This window comes from Hetaerina americana, unplaced genomic scaffold (assembly GCF_022747635.1).
Source record: "Hetaerina americana unplaced genomic scaffold, ioHetAmer1.1.p SCAF_3, whole genome shotgun sequence".
NCBI lineage: Eukaryota > Metazoa > Arthropoda > Insecta > Odonata > Calopterygidae > Hetaerina > Hetaerina americana.
The window spans coordinates 73,949,909-73,966,181 of record NW_027286874.1 but is presented as its reverse complement, the minus strand read 5'-3'; the positions used below and the strand labels follow the sequence as shown (position 1 = coordinate 73,966,181).

Here is a 16,273-nt window from a genome sequence, read left to right as displayed (position 1 = left end):
ACTTGTAAAGGCTATGAAACAAATTACCGTGATAACTTTAATTTTGAAATGGAAATACAATTAATGGATTATACATTCAATAATTAAATAAGCATCAAAATAACATTATCCAATCAATTAATTCCATATTCAATCATTTTAATTTATGAATCCGTTACCTTGTCAACACGGCACATAACTAGCCCTATATCCTGGCTTTGGGAAGATAAACTTTGACAAGGATTGAATTCCCAAACAACAGATAACAGAAACAAAAGTATCCTAAATGCTGGTATACCTATACAATTATATATAAAAACTGGCACACAAAAAATGCTCTCAATATTAACCCTATTCCAGATTTCAAACAAGTAATATGTACAATTTTTCAAAAATCTGTTAATTGTTCTTCTCTCCCTGAAATATATTTTAATTATGAAAAGTCTATGTTGGCCTTTAAAGCTTTAATCTTAACCTAGAAATGCATCCTTCCACATATCTGAAAATAAATTTATAAAAACAAAGCAGATTTCATCAGTCTCAATGTTTTCTAATATAGCGGAGTGATAAGGGGGAAACATACCACAGTTAGTAACAGAGTGACTATAGTTAATTGATTTCATTGGTGGGATATTCTACGTGATTCCATTGCAATGCATCGAAGGAGTTTTGCTGAGGCATGTTAAATTATACTGTAGAATAGTTCAATTTTTCTCAAAATAAAATTAAAGAATTGATAATGATCTTTTAAGATTTCAGCCTTCATTTTTTTCCAGCAAAAAAAACTGCTTTCAAAAGAAAGAAGCAATCCAAAGTTTTCAATTTATGCAATATGATATCTATCAATAAAAAGTTAGTAGACAATTAATTGGACCACGTTTGTGGATGTGCAATAGAAAATACTGTATCACACTCCTCTATTGACTTGACAACATATTTTAATTACCAACAACTACATAATCACAATTACCTTTTTGGAAGAGTATGAAGGTGAAATGAATTTAACAACTCACATGGTAAAGAGAGTCACTTTTTTTCATGGGCAGAATATGATTCAATGAAAAAACTCCCCTCCTGTCACAGATTTATGACTATAGTCATGGAACCAACCATCTTTCTCTTTTAAACAAGGTGCCCTTCCAACTAACTTTTCCCATGAAGACATTAACGAACAATTTCACAGAAATTCAAAACAAAATGTAATCAAATATAAAAATCCTGCATAATTTAAGGGAAACATTCACCTCAGTTTTCCTACCAAGAGTTCGAAACTCATCAATTGAACATTTAAAAATATTTGGTCACCATTAATTTTTTTTATAAATTCATCCATTACAAATCAAGATTCTGAGGAAAGTAGTATTAATAAGCAATGCAAAAGATAATAATGCCTCGTAAAGAAAGATTAGTTATTTTCATGGGGTTATAAGAACATCAAAAAGCTAAAAAACAAGTAAGTCAGCACATGACACAGTAAACAGTTCTAAGCCAAATCTTGTACAGAATGCTCATACACACTTATTGTACCTCCTTCTCAAATATATTTCTTTATAAGCTGCTGATACACTTAATGCTGTAATGCGGTCCCGCAAATAATGACTTCACACATAGCAGAGAATTTAAACTAAGTTTTCACTGCTGCATGTCTTATCAGCTGATTGCATACATCATGCATTTTATTTTGTTAAATGAATGCTCACATAATGATAAATTAATATGTACACATTTCAAATAATAACAATATCCATTGGCAGCTCACTTGTGCTCCACTTCATACATTGACATTCAGTCAAAGCAACAATCCATAATGTTAAATTCATGCCTTACAATTTATACGCACTCAATTTTATTTTCCTTTCTAAAATATTTGTGTAAGGGTATGAATTTCAGTTGTATCAGAATTATATTTTAATGTTGATTTCTAATATTTTATATATACATACATAATTATATATATATATATATATATATATATATATATATATATATATATATATATATATATATATATATATATAATACATAACTAAGTCAAATTTCTTGTGCCTATGATTTGTGCATTTGCAACTTGAATTATTCCAAAGTTGCCTTGAGGAAATTTTTTAACACAAGTAGATCACCACCATTGTTACTCATTACCTGCTTAGCGTATTCTTTTCAATAATATTAATAATCAGTTCATTGTTTTAAGCAAACCTCTTCTCATAAAGGTACATTTTGCAACACCTAAGTAAGCTAATACTCAACTCATGCAGTCATTTTCAGAAGGAATATTGTTGAGAAGATCACCAAGCGTCAGTGTAACGTACATCACATTCTTGGAGGCTCGGCAATTCTGCTTTTAATTTTTCAAATGTTTCTGGCGATAGGCGTGTGCTGTTCAAATTCAGTCGACGAAGATTCTTGAGAGCTAAAAATCAAAAATAAAAACTGGTATGAGAGAAATTCATAATATTGATATAATCCTTCCAAGCCATTTGCAACATCTATCGGAAGACAGTAACCACAAGTAATATTTCCAAGAAATATCACAGCCGCAGAGGCCGATGCGCATGAAGAGAAAAAAAATGTCACTGCTAAGTTCCAATCATTACAAGTTAAATGGCACGCAAGTTTGCTTTAAATTATTTAGCATCTTAAACAACATTATACACTGTCTCTCCTGTAACTTTTGTTCAGCCTTCTATGTGAGTGAATCCACCACCGCCCTTTCCCTCTGCATGAATAACCACCACTACTTGACTAAACCTTCCGCCTTCTTTAATTATTCCATCCCAACTCATACTGCTCCTCATGACCAAATGTTAAGAAACTGCATCTCTGTTTTCTTGATTGAAACCTTCCACAAATCCAAAAGCAATATTAAGGAGAGAACTTGTAAGCTGGCTCATATGTGGGTGCTTAAATCTTTCATACCTCCCAGGCTTAACATCATTCACTAAAATTATTCAATAGCCACCATCCTCTCTCACCCCCTGGACTCATTGTGCCTTACCTCTTTCTCCCCTCCCCCACCACATATTCTCTCCTCTCTTCCCCCGAGAATGGCATTCTGATAAAGATGGATTGAACATCAAAATCTCAAACACATCTGTTAGTGTCCTTTCTTTGCAATACTCTCTTTAGTTAAGTTTTGAACCATTGTGTATACACTGGTTCAAAACTGGGTATTTGGGTCTTTGCAGAACACACACATACATATACTCTTATTTTGGGATTTTAATTTATGACATGAATCCATGTTATAAATGAAGCCAATGATATGCTTTAAAAAATCCACCTCCTTGAATGGGTGTTTATTAAAAGAAAAAAAGAGCTATGCCATAAACATTATTGAAATTCTTGATTTTTGATTTGGCTAACATTCTATGGCTCTACTATATGTTTATTCCATTTTCTTAGTTTTAATTATGCATACGTGTACCTACACCAACAATTTCTCTAGTTTCTAACCATTTATCTTTTGTGTATCCCATATTTTGATCACTGTAGCAGCAGGTTTGGACTTAGACAGTGATTTCAACACTGATTTCTGAATTTTTACAGAGATTAGAGTTAAACTTCAGTTTAATGAGACATTATAAAGCTGGACTTGGAAGGAATAAAAATCCAGAAGCATACAATTTTAATCAATGAAAAACATAGCAACCACCTTAACATGCACAATAACCATTAATTTATTCAGCGCCAAACTTACCAGTTAGACAAAGAATTCCCTTGTCTGTGACTGGGGTTTCACATAAGTTCAGGACCTGGAGACGATGTAAATGTTCACATATAAGTTGAAGACCAGCATCACCAAACTGTTGGGAAAAATGATAAAAGCATTACATAAATAGCATTGAATGTATGAAGGAATTTTCATAACAGCTATAAGAGGCTGGTGAACACAGTTGCCTGGCAGAAGACAAATTGGGATGGGTAAAAACAGGAGGAAACTAGCACACAAAAAATAAAACCACTTGCCTAAGTTTTAATTATAAACACTTTTTTGGATGCAAGAAGAAGAATTGCACTAGGCAAAGAAACTTTCACAAGAAAGAGAGAATTGATGGCAGCTAAGTCGAGTAGGGCTGTTGTTAAAACTTTGACATGGAGCATGGTTTTGTATGGTGTAGAAATATAGCCATTGGAGCAAGATGATACGAGTAGATTGGAGGCTTATGAGATTTGTGGGCATGTAGACAGATGGAAAAGGTGAAGTGGGCAGAAGTGAAAACAAATGGAGAAGTACTATGCAAGGTGAGGGAAGAGAGTGGGTTGTCGGGAAAAATCCAAATGGGGTAGGAAAGGAGGAAAAAGAGCATTTTGATAGACAATGGAATGCTGAAGACTGTGATGGTGGGGAGAATGTAAATCAGGGTATATTAAGGGAGGAAATGGATAGGGATCTTGGATGGAATGAAGGGAGGTAGAATGTATGCAGTATTGAAGAACAGTTTACTCCCACGTGAGGTGTCTTGCTGGTTGAAGCTAAGAAATGCACTGATGTCCAATGTGTGTCCATCCAAAACCAACCTAAAATGGTAGAAAACCATTTTGTATTCAACATTTCAGTGGAATCTTATTATATAGGGGAGTAAAAGGGCAAATGAATACGTGCACTCCAGAAGTAAAGGACTAGAATAGAAGCCAAGAGATCACATGATTTACATTGATTTGGTAAATGACTAACTTCAATGGCAACCCCCATGATTGTGAGAGACAGTAAAAGGAGATAGAAACAGAAAGTTTTGTAATGACATGAGAATTATATCTTTCATTTTAATTCCTCACCAGCAACATCATTACATTTCATCACTGTTTCACTAACTTCAAAACAAACAAAAAAAATTTCCAACATCAAAGTAAAACCGAAGGAATTAGTACCTGCTCAAAAAATGTTTTCCTTCTTTCATTAATACCTATAAAAAAAATGCAACATATTTTTGATGCACTTTTTTGTGTTTGCATAGGTCAATTGCTCAATGTTTAGTTATTCCAAATACAGTGCATTTGAAAAACAGCCCAACTTCCTACCTGATGGTTAATTTTAATGTTATATTCCTTTCAAATTCTCATATGCCTTAGGTCATATGAAATTACTCTACTGAGCTATATCAAGATTTAAATTTTAAAAAATCATTATCACAGTCACCCTTATCGAAGCTTCATGCCCTTTCTTATGGCCAACAGAAAAGGAGAGCATATTTGATAAAATTTAAGCTGGTAACAACTTCTTGGTCACACATCCCAAACCACTACCTCCATTCTCCCACAGTAATCCTCACTCCTACAAGTTCACTCTATCATTCACATCAGAGTGCAAAGCCCTTTTCAATAAGAGACTACAGGGAAGGAAGATGAAGAGTGAGTACCATAGAAGCTGAAAGATTCGAAAGTACAATTCTAAAAAGTTTGAAATTATCTCCTTAAAAGTGTTATTCAAAATCAAAATAGCAAAACCTTTTCATACTTCCAAGACAACATGAAAGTGCTGTAACAAGAACTGTTCACATGCTCATTGTAAAAAAAATGGTAAATGAACATACTGATATAGAGGTGGTAAATGATTTCAAGTCAATATCAGAAGCCAACATTGATACAAAATTGAATCCAGCTCTGACTTAATCTTAAAAACTAGCGTTGGTCTGTAATGGCAAGTGTTATCATATGACACTGGGCCAACCATGGTAGCTAACTTTACTTCAGATCACTGGCCAATTCAACCTAAAAATATTTCAGGGTAGTTTTGCTACCTAGGAAAGGAAAGATGAAAGGTACATGCTATGAAGTAGATCCTACTAGGGCTATCTGGGAAATAACTTCCATTTAAATGGGGTGACATGAGAAGTTGGTCACCACTTTCATGACACAGCATAGCACGATGTGTTTAACTGTGTTGGTCAGTATGTGCAGCTGTTTTCTGCACCGTAAAACTGTCATTCAAAATATGTGCCACAACTGAGAACCCTCTCAACTGCATGGCATGTTCTGTATTTAGTTTCTGTAGGCCGTAATCTGTAAACCAGTTGAGATTTTCTGTCAACCATTTGGTGTTTATGGATTGAACACAATGAGTTGAAGTGTGTGCACAAAAATGCTGCTGAATGCTTTAAAAGTGGACACACCACAAAAATAAATGGCCGACCATCCGTGATGAATGACAAACTGGTGTATGAAAAATTGATAAAAAGATTTCAAGAGAGTGGCGAATCCACCATTACTGAGCCAGCTGTTGGATTTCCTAACACCAATCACTCAGTTCAGATGTTGCTCGGTCTATTACAATATATTGAAAGTATATTAAAGGAGAGAAATTCCAAAGAAACAATGCAAAATGTTGAGTTACAGGGTGATTTTCATACATTGAAATCCCACCCAAACATTACCATCCATGACATTGATCTTTTTGTAATGTTTCAATTAGTGAATGTCTGATAGCCCAGTTTAGGCATCACGTGATGACCAGCAGGATAAATGACTTGCATCCCTGATCCTTCAACATGAGAAGGAATCGCAGCCCAGATTTAAGGCATGGCCAAAATCACATAGAGTGAAATTTTATCAGGAAAGGATGCAAAAGCTTGTAAAATGCTGAGAAAAACATTTAAATTAAAATTAAGATGGTATAATTGAGTGGAACATAATAAAAATTTCTCTGTATTTCCTAACTTTTTCCTGGGAGCCAAATGGAAATTATTTTGCAGACAGATCCTAATATACCTATATTAGGTGCCCATTCAGTACTAACCTGTGTTGACCATAGGTTAAGGTACCGCAGAGTTGGTATGTGAATTAGATGCGTCGCACAAGCCGAAGTGACATGAGTGAACGCCAAACTCAAGCATTCAAGACTCCCGAATCTTCCATATGGAGGGATCCTTGCAAGGGGAAGGTTCTCCTTCTCCTCATTTTCTGGCCAGGATCCCAAAACCAGACGGGTCACGTCGGCATCAGTGGACCGAGGTGGCAGGGATAATTTTCTAGGCCCTCCTTTTTGTTGCTGGAATAAATGCTATATACACTTATTACTTTGGAATTTCATAAAAAGGATGACTGGCTATTTATTCCAGATAAACAATATTGATATTCTGAAGTTTCAATGCATTAGTGTATACTTCCAGCAAGATTCTCACATTACATTACTAGCAATTTATGAAATTTTTGCCACAATATACATAATTCAAAAATAATCAAAAATAAAAACTCACACAGTTAAAAGGTTAAATAGCATTCATTTGAAGAAATTAATATAAAGATAAGCAATCCAATTTTAAAAAATTCTACATGGGTTAATGTTTCTGACAGAGAAATGTGTGGCAAAAAATTTTAATTTCCATTCATCAAAATGCTCAGCAACTTGATTTTTAAATTTAATTTTTCTGTTAGCATGCCTAGGTATTACATCTGCTTCATGATTTTAATTGCTTATGTAAAAGGGGAGAACATAAGGCATCTGGTACATTATAATTACTCATATATATCTGTAAATATCACTAAGTGCACATCTGATTAATGGAAATATGTATAAAGTTAAGTTTACTCCAGCATGTTCACAAAAAAATGAAGATGAGATAAAACAATTCAATACTTTAATGCACAAAGTTATGCATGGCAATGTGAGAAAAACCTACACAAATTTTCTTATTTTAACCAACCTCATAAACCTTGCCATTTAAATGAACACCCCAACATGTAACCTCCCTCTTTGTTGGGTAGCTATTTCAAATCCACAGAATATCGTATATGATAAGAAAATATGCCATCAGTCCAAATAAGTTCCCACATTAAAATTATACAAAACGATCCATTGAATAAGACTTTTAAGTCAGTCAGACTAGCTGGTCAGTAACCAAAAAAATCTTCCCGATGTACAAAAAAACATCACACATTTTCCACTACTTTACATATTCTTTGGTTGATGGAAGACACTCCATTATGACTACTACAGTAATAATTTTTAACCAAAGAATTTTATGCAGAGAGTTAAAGACAAGTTTCATCAAATGAAGATTAGTTGAAATAGATTAACTAAATATACATTTTGTACCCTAAGTATAAGAAAAGGGAATCCGAATATTAGATACTGCAATCACTCAATAAAATCAATCACAATATTTCACAACTACAATAAGAATTGGTAAAGAGAATGGCAGGAATGAGGAATAACTGAAATTTTGAAAATGGATAGTAAAGGTCAAAATACCTCCCTTTATGTGCAAGGGTTCATGAGCTGAAAGTGTCACAATGCTGAAGTTAATTTTATCCAACTTGCATTTAAAATGGACATTATTAATCTTCTATTGCTTTTGCAAAGTGGATATAAATGTCAGCAGGAGTAATGGCTTTTAGAATTTAATTTTTTTATTAAAAACATTTTCAATACTCACCAACTCTCGCAAATGCATTTGTCTCTGGCAGAGGGAAGTATATTTACTCCGGCCTGACTCTGTACTTTGAAGCGTAGTTACAACCTGAAGAGTTCTCTGATCATCCTCTTCATCTTCCTCATCTTCATCATCATCTTCTTCATCATCCTCTTCACTATTATTAACCTCCACAATCACCTCTCTCTTTTCTGGCAGTTCATCTGAAACTAATAATTGTTCATGTATACCCTGATAAGCATCAATTGGCCCTTCAACTAGTCTATCATCACAGAGGTTGGATCCAACAGCTTCCTTCTTCTCCAAGCTTGCTTCTTCTGTTACCCTATCTTTTTCAGCTTGCGAGACACTATCTGCAACCACATTTTCATCTACAGGAAGGGGTAAAACAGGTATCGATGATGTTTTACTCGTGATGGGATCAAAAAACTCCAACAAGTTGTTCGATGTCAACGTGCACACTTTCCCATCAGGAAGTTCCTTACACTCTGTCCCCTGTTCATGCCCTTTGTCAGACTTATTTCCTTCACTCCTACCTGAGGCACTCAAGTCACTAGCAACAAGATCTAATTTAGGATTAATATTTGATACAAGCGTTATTTCTGGATCCGATTCACGGTTCACATTGCATTCATTTTCCCCATACTTCATTGAATCACCCTCATTTTTCGGGAAAAAATTCTCATTCTCCAGTGCCCTGGTCACAGCTTCGTCACTGCTTTTGTACTTGGCAGACTTATCACCCCCCTTAAGGTGGCGTCGCATGCTGAGTCTGCCTTCGTTCAGGTTCATACCAGGAACACTACCACTGTTGATTATGATCCTCCTACGAACCGTTCTCTTCCGTCTCCTCACGCCCCTCTCACCCCCCTTCCTCCCTTCCGGTGGCTCATCGCCATCCTTGCCTTCTCCCCCTGTAGAATCCTTGGACTTGCCCTCCGACCCCTCTGAGCCCTCTCGCCCACCTCCTCTCCCACCCAGGAGGTTCCACTCTAGCATCAAGCAGAGGGCATCCTGGGCTTGTGGCTGGTCACGAAGGGCCAGGAGCATGCAAGCCTCCAAGTGGCGGTTGGCCAGCATTGACACAAACTGCTTGCGACGACAGCAGCAGCCAAGGAGAGTCCCCAGCTGAAAGTGAAGCAGAGTGTGATCCAAAAGCATAGCACAGAAGAAGTAAGGCATGCATACTCCCTAAAGGAAGGGTACTCACTCACAGGTTTAAAGGAAAACTTGATCAAATTGATAACCTATCGAAACCTCTACCTTTTCAACAAAAAATAATCTCATGATGAGCATTAAAACAGTAGCACTTAAGGTACTTCCGCATATTCTTCGAAGCAAAGGGCACACCAGCAAATCCAATCCATGTGTCGCATTATATTGCCCTCCTTGCCTATCATACACCAACTTTGCCTCCCTTATCACCCCATTTCCATTTTAACCTTTTCATCTACCTAGTTTTGGTCATATGATTAACTGACAGTGCACCACTCAAGTGGATATACCAGTGAATTCAAGATGAACACACTACAAGACAACATTTGTGGAGGGATAAGATGATTTTCAAAAGGTCTTCGAATATAATTTCAGTTAGTTCGCAGTAGCCTTATTTACTTACCCAAGGGTTATAAATTATGTCACAAGAGTTGGATAACTTAACCCTTCAGTTATGCAATTACTATTACAAATAAATAAATCATTCATGCCATAAATAACAATCCTCATACAGTGAATGAAGTGAACATTCTTTTTGAGGCTACATTTATTGAAGGCTGAATTCTTGAATGATCTCTCAAAAGGAATAATGAGAGAGGCATGCTTAATATTAATCTCCATAATCTGAAAGATATCATTAAATGAAAGCATCATTTTTGAGTTTAAAAGGCAAATTATTTCTTCTTAAATTGGCTCAATAAAGCATCTAATATTCTCATACATATATTTATGTTCCAAAACATCTGCATTCCAGTTACTAAGCTATAGTCTAAGGAATTTATGCCTGGAAAAATTTGGCAACTCAATATAAGTTAGGGTTAAGAAATTTATGAAAATCACAAAAAAATAGAAGGTAAAAACATTCTGCATTATTTGATACTGAAAACTAAATTAGCTCATATGGCGATGGTTGATTATCATTCACCAAAACATAGTAGGGAGAATTTTTAAGTATAACTAGTTCCTAGACACACAGGATTGAATATATACATATCATCAACACACTGCCCACTCAAAATAAATGTTCACTGTGAAAATCAATGGCAGACATCCACATAAAATAAACATGATAAGAAGCTCCTAGTTTTCTAAAGCTTGAGCACTCATGACCTTATAGATATGACATAATAATAACAGGTCTGAATAAAGCAAATTTAAACTTTTATCAAGACTCGGCCTGAAGCAAAATGGTCTGCTATGACTGGAAAATAATTCAACCTCAAATATGTTTATACGGTGATTGATTCATTTATAGGGTAAATGTCTTTACTCTCATTATATCAGCATTTTCAGAAGAAAGTGCACTTTGGAAACAGGATGGAGAGGATTACATTTAGACCAAGGTTATCATCGATGCCTGCAGTGACTCAACACTTACAATATCACACCACAGGTTGCCGTCATCATAGCAGATTTCTTCTGGATGAAATGGCCGTGAATAGGGAGGAGCTGAGTAAGGGGGTCCTGAGTAAGGGGACGATGGGCATGACGTTGGGAAGGGAGGCGCTGAGGCAGGTAGCGCCACCGTTGGGCAGAGATGCTGCTGGAATGAGGGCGGAGGGAAGTGGGTCAGAGGGGTTGGGGAGGAAGGGAAAGGGAAGGTGGGGGAGGGCATGGGAGAGGGTGAGAAGTATGGAGGTGGGGAAGTGGATGACGATGACGTCGGACAATATAAGGAGAAGAGACCCGGCTTCCCTTCACGAACTCCTAGCACCATTTGATGAACCTCGCAGCGGGGGTCTGTGCCGATTCGGCGAACCACAGGAACCAGGCCACTGAAACGTGTCGTTCGAATCAGTAAATACTGGACCATTCCTGTCACATTGCTGCATTGAATAACCCGTAAATTAAAACTGCACATGAATTTCCAAGGGTCAAGAGTCTTTAGAGAAATCCAAAAACTTCATGACACATCCTCCTCCTAGGGTGAACATGTCCATGTAAATTTTTAGACAGCCAATTGCCATTTCTTTCAAAAGATTAACATGAAATTCAAGAGTTATGAGGGTTCCTCATTGGAAATTCTATAAAATATTGTTTTTTTGAGTAAAGTGTCTGCATAATAATTTCAAAAGTTTCTGTCACACATCAGCGGGGATATTTTATCAAAGGTTAAACCATGAACATACTTATGCACTTATAGATATTAGCTATTACATGCAACATATACCTTTTCTATAAACACCAGTGGTCCCAAATTTGCAATAAAATGGAATACATTGAGCAAACCTCAAGGGGTGGACCAGCTAGGATGGAGGAAATATTTTTTTTTCATAAAGATATTCAACAAAAGAAATAAAACACAAATTTTGTGGAACTAACAAACATTTTGGGGCCAAAGCTTGCCCCCTTCATCAGCATAAGAAGCTGGCAAAAATTGCTTCCTCTTCTGGTGGAAATAATATTTAGGTATAATTTCAACCATGTACACATACAACAACATGCACTCTCATGGAGGGAAGTTTGATGATTTGATGACAATGGAAATTGTTCTTTAAATTGAGAGGGGAGGAAAAGAATTGAGAGTACATATTATGGAGGAGAAGTGTATGCAAGAATAATGATATCAAAGGACCATTCACATTAATTAATAATTTGGATAGTATTTACTATCAGAACACAGCAAGGGGCTAAAACTAAATGTGCCATACCTGAAATTTAAATCATCTCTGCCACTGGTAAAATGGTGTAAAAACTTAATGGCATGAAATTTGCCATAGAAATTTGAATTGTGTAGTGAGAGACATGTGCTTGCATGATTTTCATAATTCTCGAGTCCACCATTCTTGGTTCATCTAACTGCTAATAAATATACATACTATATATATATATATATATATATATATATATATATATATATATATATATATATATATATATTTATATATCAAGTCCACAAATCCAACTTCAAGCACCCCCGTCTCTCCCCCGCCCCTATCCGCACCATGCAACCGCCCACGCTGCAAATGCTGTCATCTTTTAAGACCCTCCCCCTCACTCAGTACCAACTCCCAACCACTCGCCACCTGTACCTCAAAAAATATTATATATCGCCTCTCCTGTAACTTCTGCCCGGCCTTCTACGTGGACGAATGCACGACCGCACTTTCCCTCCGCATGAATAACCACCGATATTCCACCAAATCTCCCACTTTTCTTAATTATCCCATCCCTACTCACACCGCTTCCCACAATCAATCTTTTGACGACTGCTTCTCCGTTTCGGTGATTGAAATCCTTCCCAAATCTGCAAGTATAATAGAGGTGAGTACCCGCGAGATGGCGCATATCTGGGTGGCCCAATCATTCAAACCGCCCGGGCTGAACCAAGCCCACTGAATGCATCAATTGGCTGCCTACATATCCCCCCCACACCCTTGTTCATTTCCTATTGGTCCCTTTACCTCTCCTTCCCCCACCTCTCCCCCGCACATCCTCTCCGCTCTTCCCCGAGAACGCCATTCTGAAGACGACAGCCGTGCTGTCGAAACGTCAAATAACAAATTGTGAGTGTCCTTTCTTTGTGTTTCTATATTCTAAAAATCTAAATCTGTGTTTTTACATATTTGTGCGTCGCCGAAGAGCGTTCCAGTAGTAGTAGTTTTGAGGGGAGGCGACCGACAGCTAAGGTCATTTGCGCCATAGGGGATGGACAGGAAAGGATGAAGGGTGGAGAGAAACCCGGCGTCGGCATTAGCCTACTCTTTACGAAAGGCGCCAAGGGGTCCGCAGTTTAACGTCCCATCCGACGGACGGCGTACTCCCTCAAAGTGCCCTCCACAAAGCCCGAAGAGCGTTCCATTTCGAATATATTTTATATTTATATATATATATTTATATATATATATATATATATATATATATATATATATATATATAAATGAATTCTTACCTTAAGAAAGGCTCGTGAGCAAGTGCATCATCTGGAAAAGGAATTGGTTGGAGCAGCTGTGCTAGACCTGGCCGCCAATCATCATACTCAGAACTGAAAGAGACAAATTGCACAAATATCAAATGGGTCTCCTAACATATAATCAAAACATTATCATAAGAAAAATATTAAGACTGTAATTTAGTTTCTCAAAATAGATTACTCAATTGTGAGAAGAACTGTAATATTTCTGCTGTCCATGTTTGATTTTGAAAATAGACTTTGTGCTGCTTTGAACATTAACAAGCTAAACAAGTTTTACAGCTAATACCTCAAGTGAGCAACTATTCTACCTACTGTTCATTATGAAGTCAACATGATCCATAAAATATGTAGGCAAAAATTGTTTTCATAAACCATCCAAGTTTAAATATAAGGTGGTTCAAATGCTTGGTCAACCATCAGTTTTTAGCCTAAAATATCATCTAAAATCTTTGGTTATAGGATACAAGTAAGTCTAAGTTAAAGCAAATAATTAAATTTAGGTTTGAAGTTTACAATCCAAATGAAATGATGAAGTAGCTTACGACAATGAAATAAAATATGAAAAAAGAATATAAAAATCAATGTACCTGAAGAGAGAACTTCATCATTTTATAGTATTTTGCTGACTGCATGCTTAATTAATTATTAACCGTTAAAGCCAAAATTAACCATACATTAGGTTAAAATAGGAAACAATTTCCCAAATTATGACAAAATTTGAGAGTGTACGGATTTCATCAAAGAATGGGCACTCATGACAGTCATCATATATCAGTGCCAATTAGATAACCTGATAATCACCGAATGACAAAGAATCGCAATGCACTCAAAGTCACTCACATTGCTAGAAAAACTGTAAGGTAGCACTTGAGCTGACTCTCTTCCTCCTCCTCCCGCCTCTTTGTCCTCTCCCCCTCCTTCCAGGCCTTCTCCGCCTCCTCCGCCTCACTCGTCACCCTCTTAGGCCACCGCTTCGCCCCAGGCCCCTTTGCCCCAACGACCTCCTCTCGCTCCTCCGACGAGCCGGCCCTCTGCCGATCCTGGAGAAGCAGCTGGTCACTCTCCCCACAAGGACCTTCCTCCTCCTCTTCATCCTCCACGTCCTCCTCCTGCTGTGCCAGGGGCGCCCCCCCAACCCACCCCTCCCCGGAGAGTCCCTTGGAGCCCACCGACCCCAGCGGCGACGAAGTCGAATCCTCCCTCTGGCTGTGGATGCACGCTATCGTGGGCATCTCCACTCCCTTCGCACCGCCGATCGCCGCCAGACTGTCCAGGGTGTCGTTGCTCCCCCCCGTCGCTCTCTGGCCCCCAGAGGACACGGACGCATCCCCGCCCAGCCTCCCGCCCCCGGGGGCGGGGTCCGACTCCTCCTGCCCCCCGCTCTCGACTCCCCAAGCCCTCCGCGGTCCCCCCCTCCCAGTCACCATCCTCAGCTTCAGCACACGGCGGGACGCGGCGCTGCTGGTGTCAATGGCGTCGCCCTCCGTCTCGCTTCGGCTGACCCCGCCCTTGAGCTGCCTCCGAAGGCGCTGCAGCCTCCGGCACCGGGTCTCGAAGTGGGAGAAGATGGCGCCGAGGCACACGGAGACGAGATTGGGGAGGACTCGGGGGTGGGGGCAGCCGCTGGTTTGGCCGTGGACGCTGCAAAAGCAATACGGAGGGGCATGAGTGGGTCAGCGGCACATCCGACAGGGTCTGAAGGGCACAGCAGGCTCCAGAGCGAAGACGTCACGAAAATCGTGCGTCCCTGAATGATTTTAAACGGGGAGATGGGAGATACCCGAGGGGTTGCAGACACATAAAAGGTACCAGGCCATTCCTGAGGCCATTATCTCCATCATCTCGCCATCTGAGGCCTCCAGGCCATTATCTGAGGAAATCAGTAATTAGATGAAATAATAAACTGTTACTTTTCCACAGCCGTTTATTCCGTAAAACGCGTTTCAATGTTAAAGCATCATCCTCTTAAAATTATACTGCACCAAAGTCCAGTTTTTTTAAAGAGTCCAAAATTTTTATCTACTGCAGAATCGGGGAGGGTAGGTATGGGAGAAGTCGGCTAAGGGAGGGTTTGAAAGAAGGGAGGAGGTGGTGGATGCAGGGATGGTGTCAGTCGGTGTGCGGAGATTGCTGCAATCCAAGGTATTTAAGGTTAGCACCAAGAGGGAGAATGATAGTCTTTGACCTTTCGATTCATTTTGAAGGATTTCCGGAAAAACTTCATTGTATGTTATGAAACTGTCGCATGCCACGATAACAGGAATGAAGACAATCCGAATCCACTCCTCGTGCTTTTTCTATGAATCTGATATCAAAAATTCTTCCCGTCTGACTTATATCAAACACTCCGCAGGTATCACACTTCAAACGTTAGACTCCACATCTCTCATAATCGTCCACTAGGTCTTCAGCTTTATGAAAACGTTTTGATAGAGCTGTGGGAGAACAAATGCATCGTATCTGAAGATGATGCATAAGCATTGAAATGCCTTGTGCGTAATAAATACAGGTAGCTGTGGAAAATATCAATCATAACAGTTTGTACAAGCCGTTGTCCTTAATCTGTAAGGCTCTTCAATCAAGCAAAAGGATAAGCGTAGCATGGAGACTTTTGAGATCTGGATGTGGAGAAGAATGGAAAATAAAATGGAAATGAAGGACAGCAAACGAATTTATAGTAATGGTAGGGGAAAAAAAGAAGGTCAATTCCATTAAGTTTAAAAAAAATTCATTTCATTACGTTTCCTTATCCTGGGGGGGGGGGGGCAAGAGGTATCTTACCTAACGTTCATTA

General features: G+C 38.3%; 1 protein-coding gene across 1 annotated transcript in view; it reads right to left on the bottom strand.

Annotated features, from left to right (window-relative positions):
- Nucleotides 1-2,015: 2,015 nt before the first annotated feature.
- The window catches only part of LOC139690434 (C-Maf-inducing protein-like), a 191,540-nt gene continuing 177,282 nt past the window's right edge, over nucleotides 2,016-16,273 (bottom strand). Inside the window, exons 10-16 of the mRNA XM_071587885.1 lie at nucleotides 14,320-15,120; nucleotides 13,456-13,548; nucleotides 10,942-11,338; nucleotides 8,352-9,476; nucleotides 6,713-6,964; nucleotides 3,677-3,782; nucleotides 2,016-2,389 (exon numbers count right to left, since the gene is read on the bottom strand). Of these exons, the coding sequence (XP_071443986.1) occupies nucleotides 2,265-2,389; nucleotides 3,677-3,782; nucleotides 6,713-6,964; nucleotides 8,352-9,476; nucleotides 10,942-11,338; nucleotides 13,456-13,548; nucleotides 14,320-15,120 (2,899 nt within the window). The 3' untranslated portion in view covers nucleotides 2,016-2,264. The remainder of the gene's footprint in view (nucleotides 2,390-3,676; nucleotides 3,783-6,712; nucleotides 6,965-8,351; nucleotides 9,477-10,941; nucleotides 11,339-13,455; nucleotides 13,549-14,319; nucleotides 15,121-16,273) is intronic.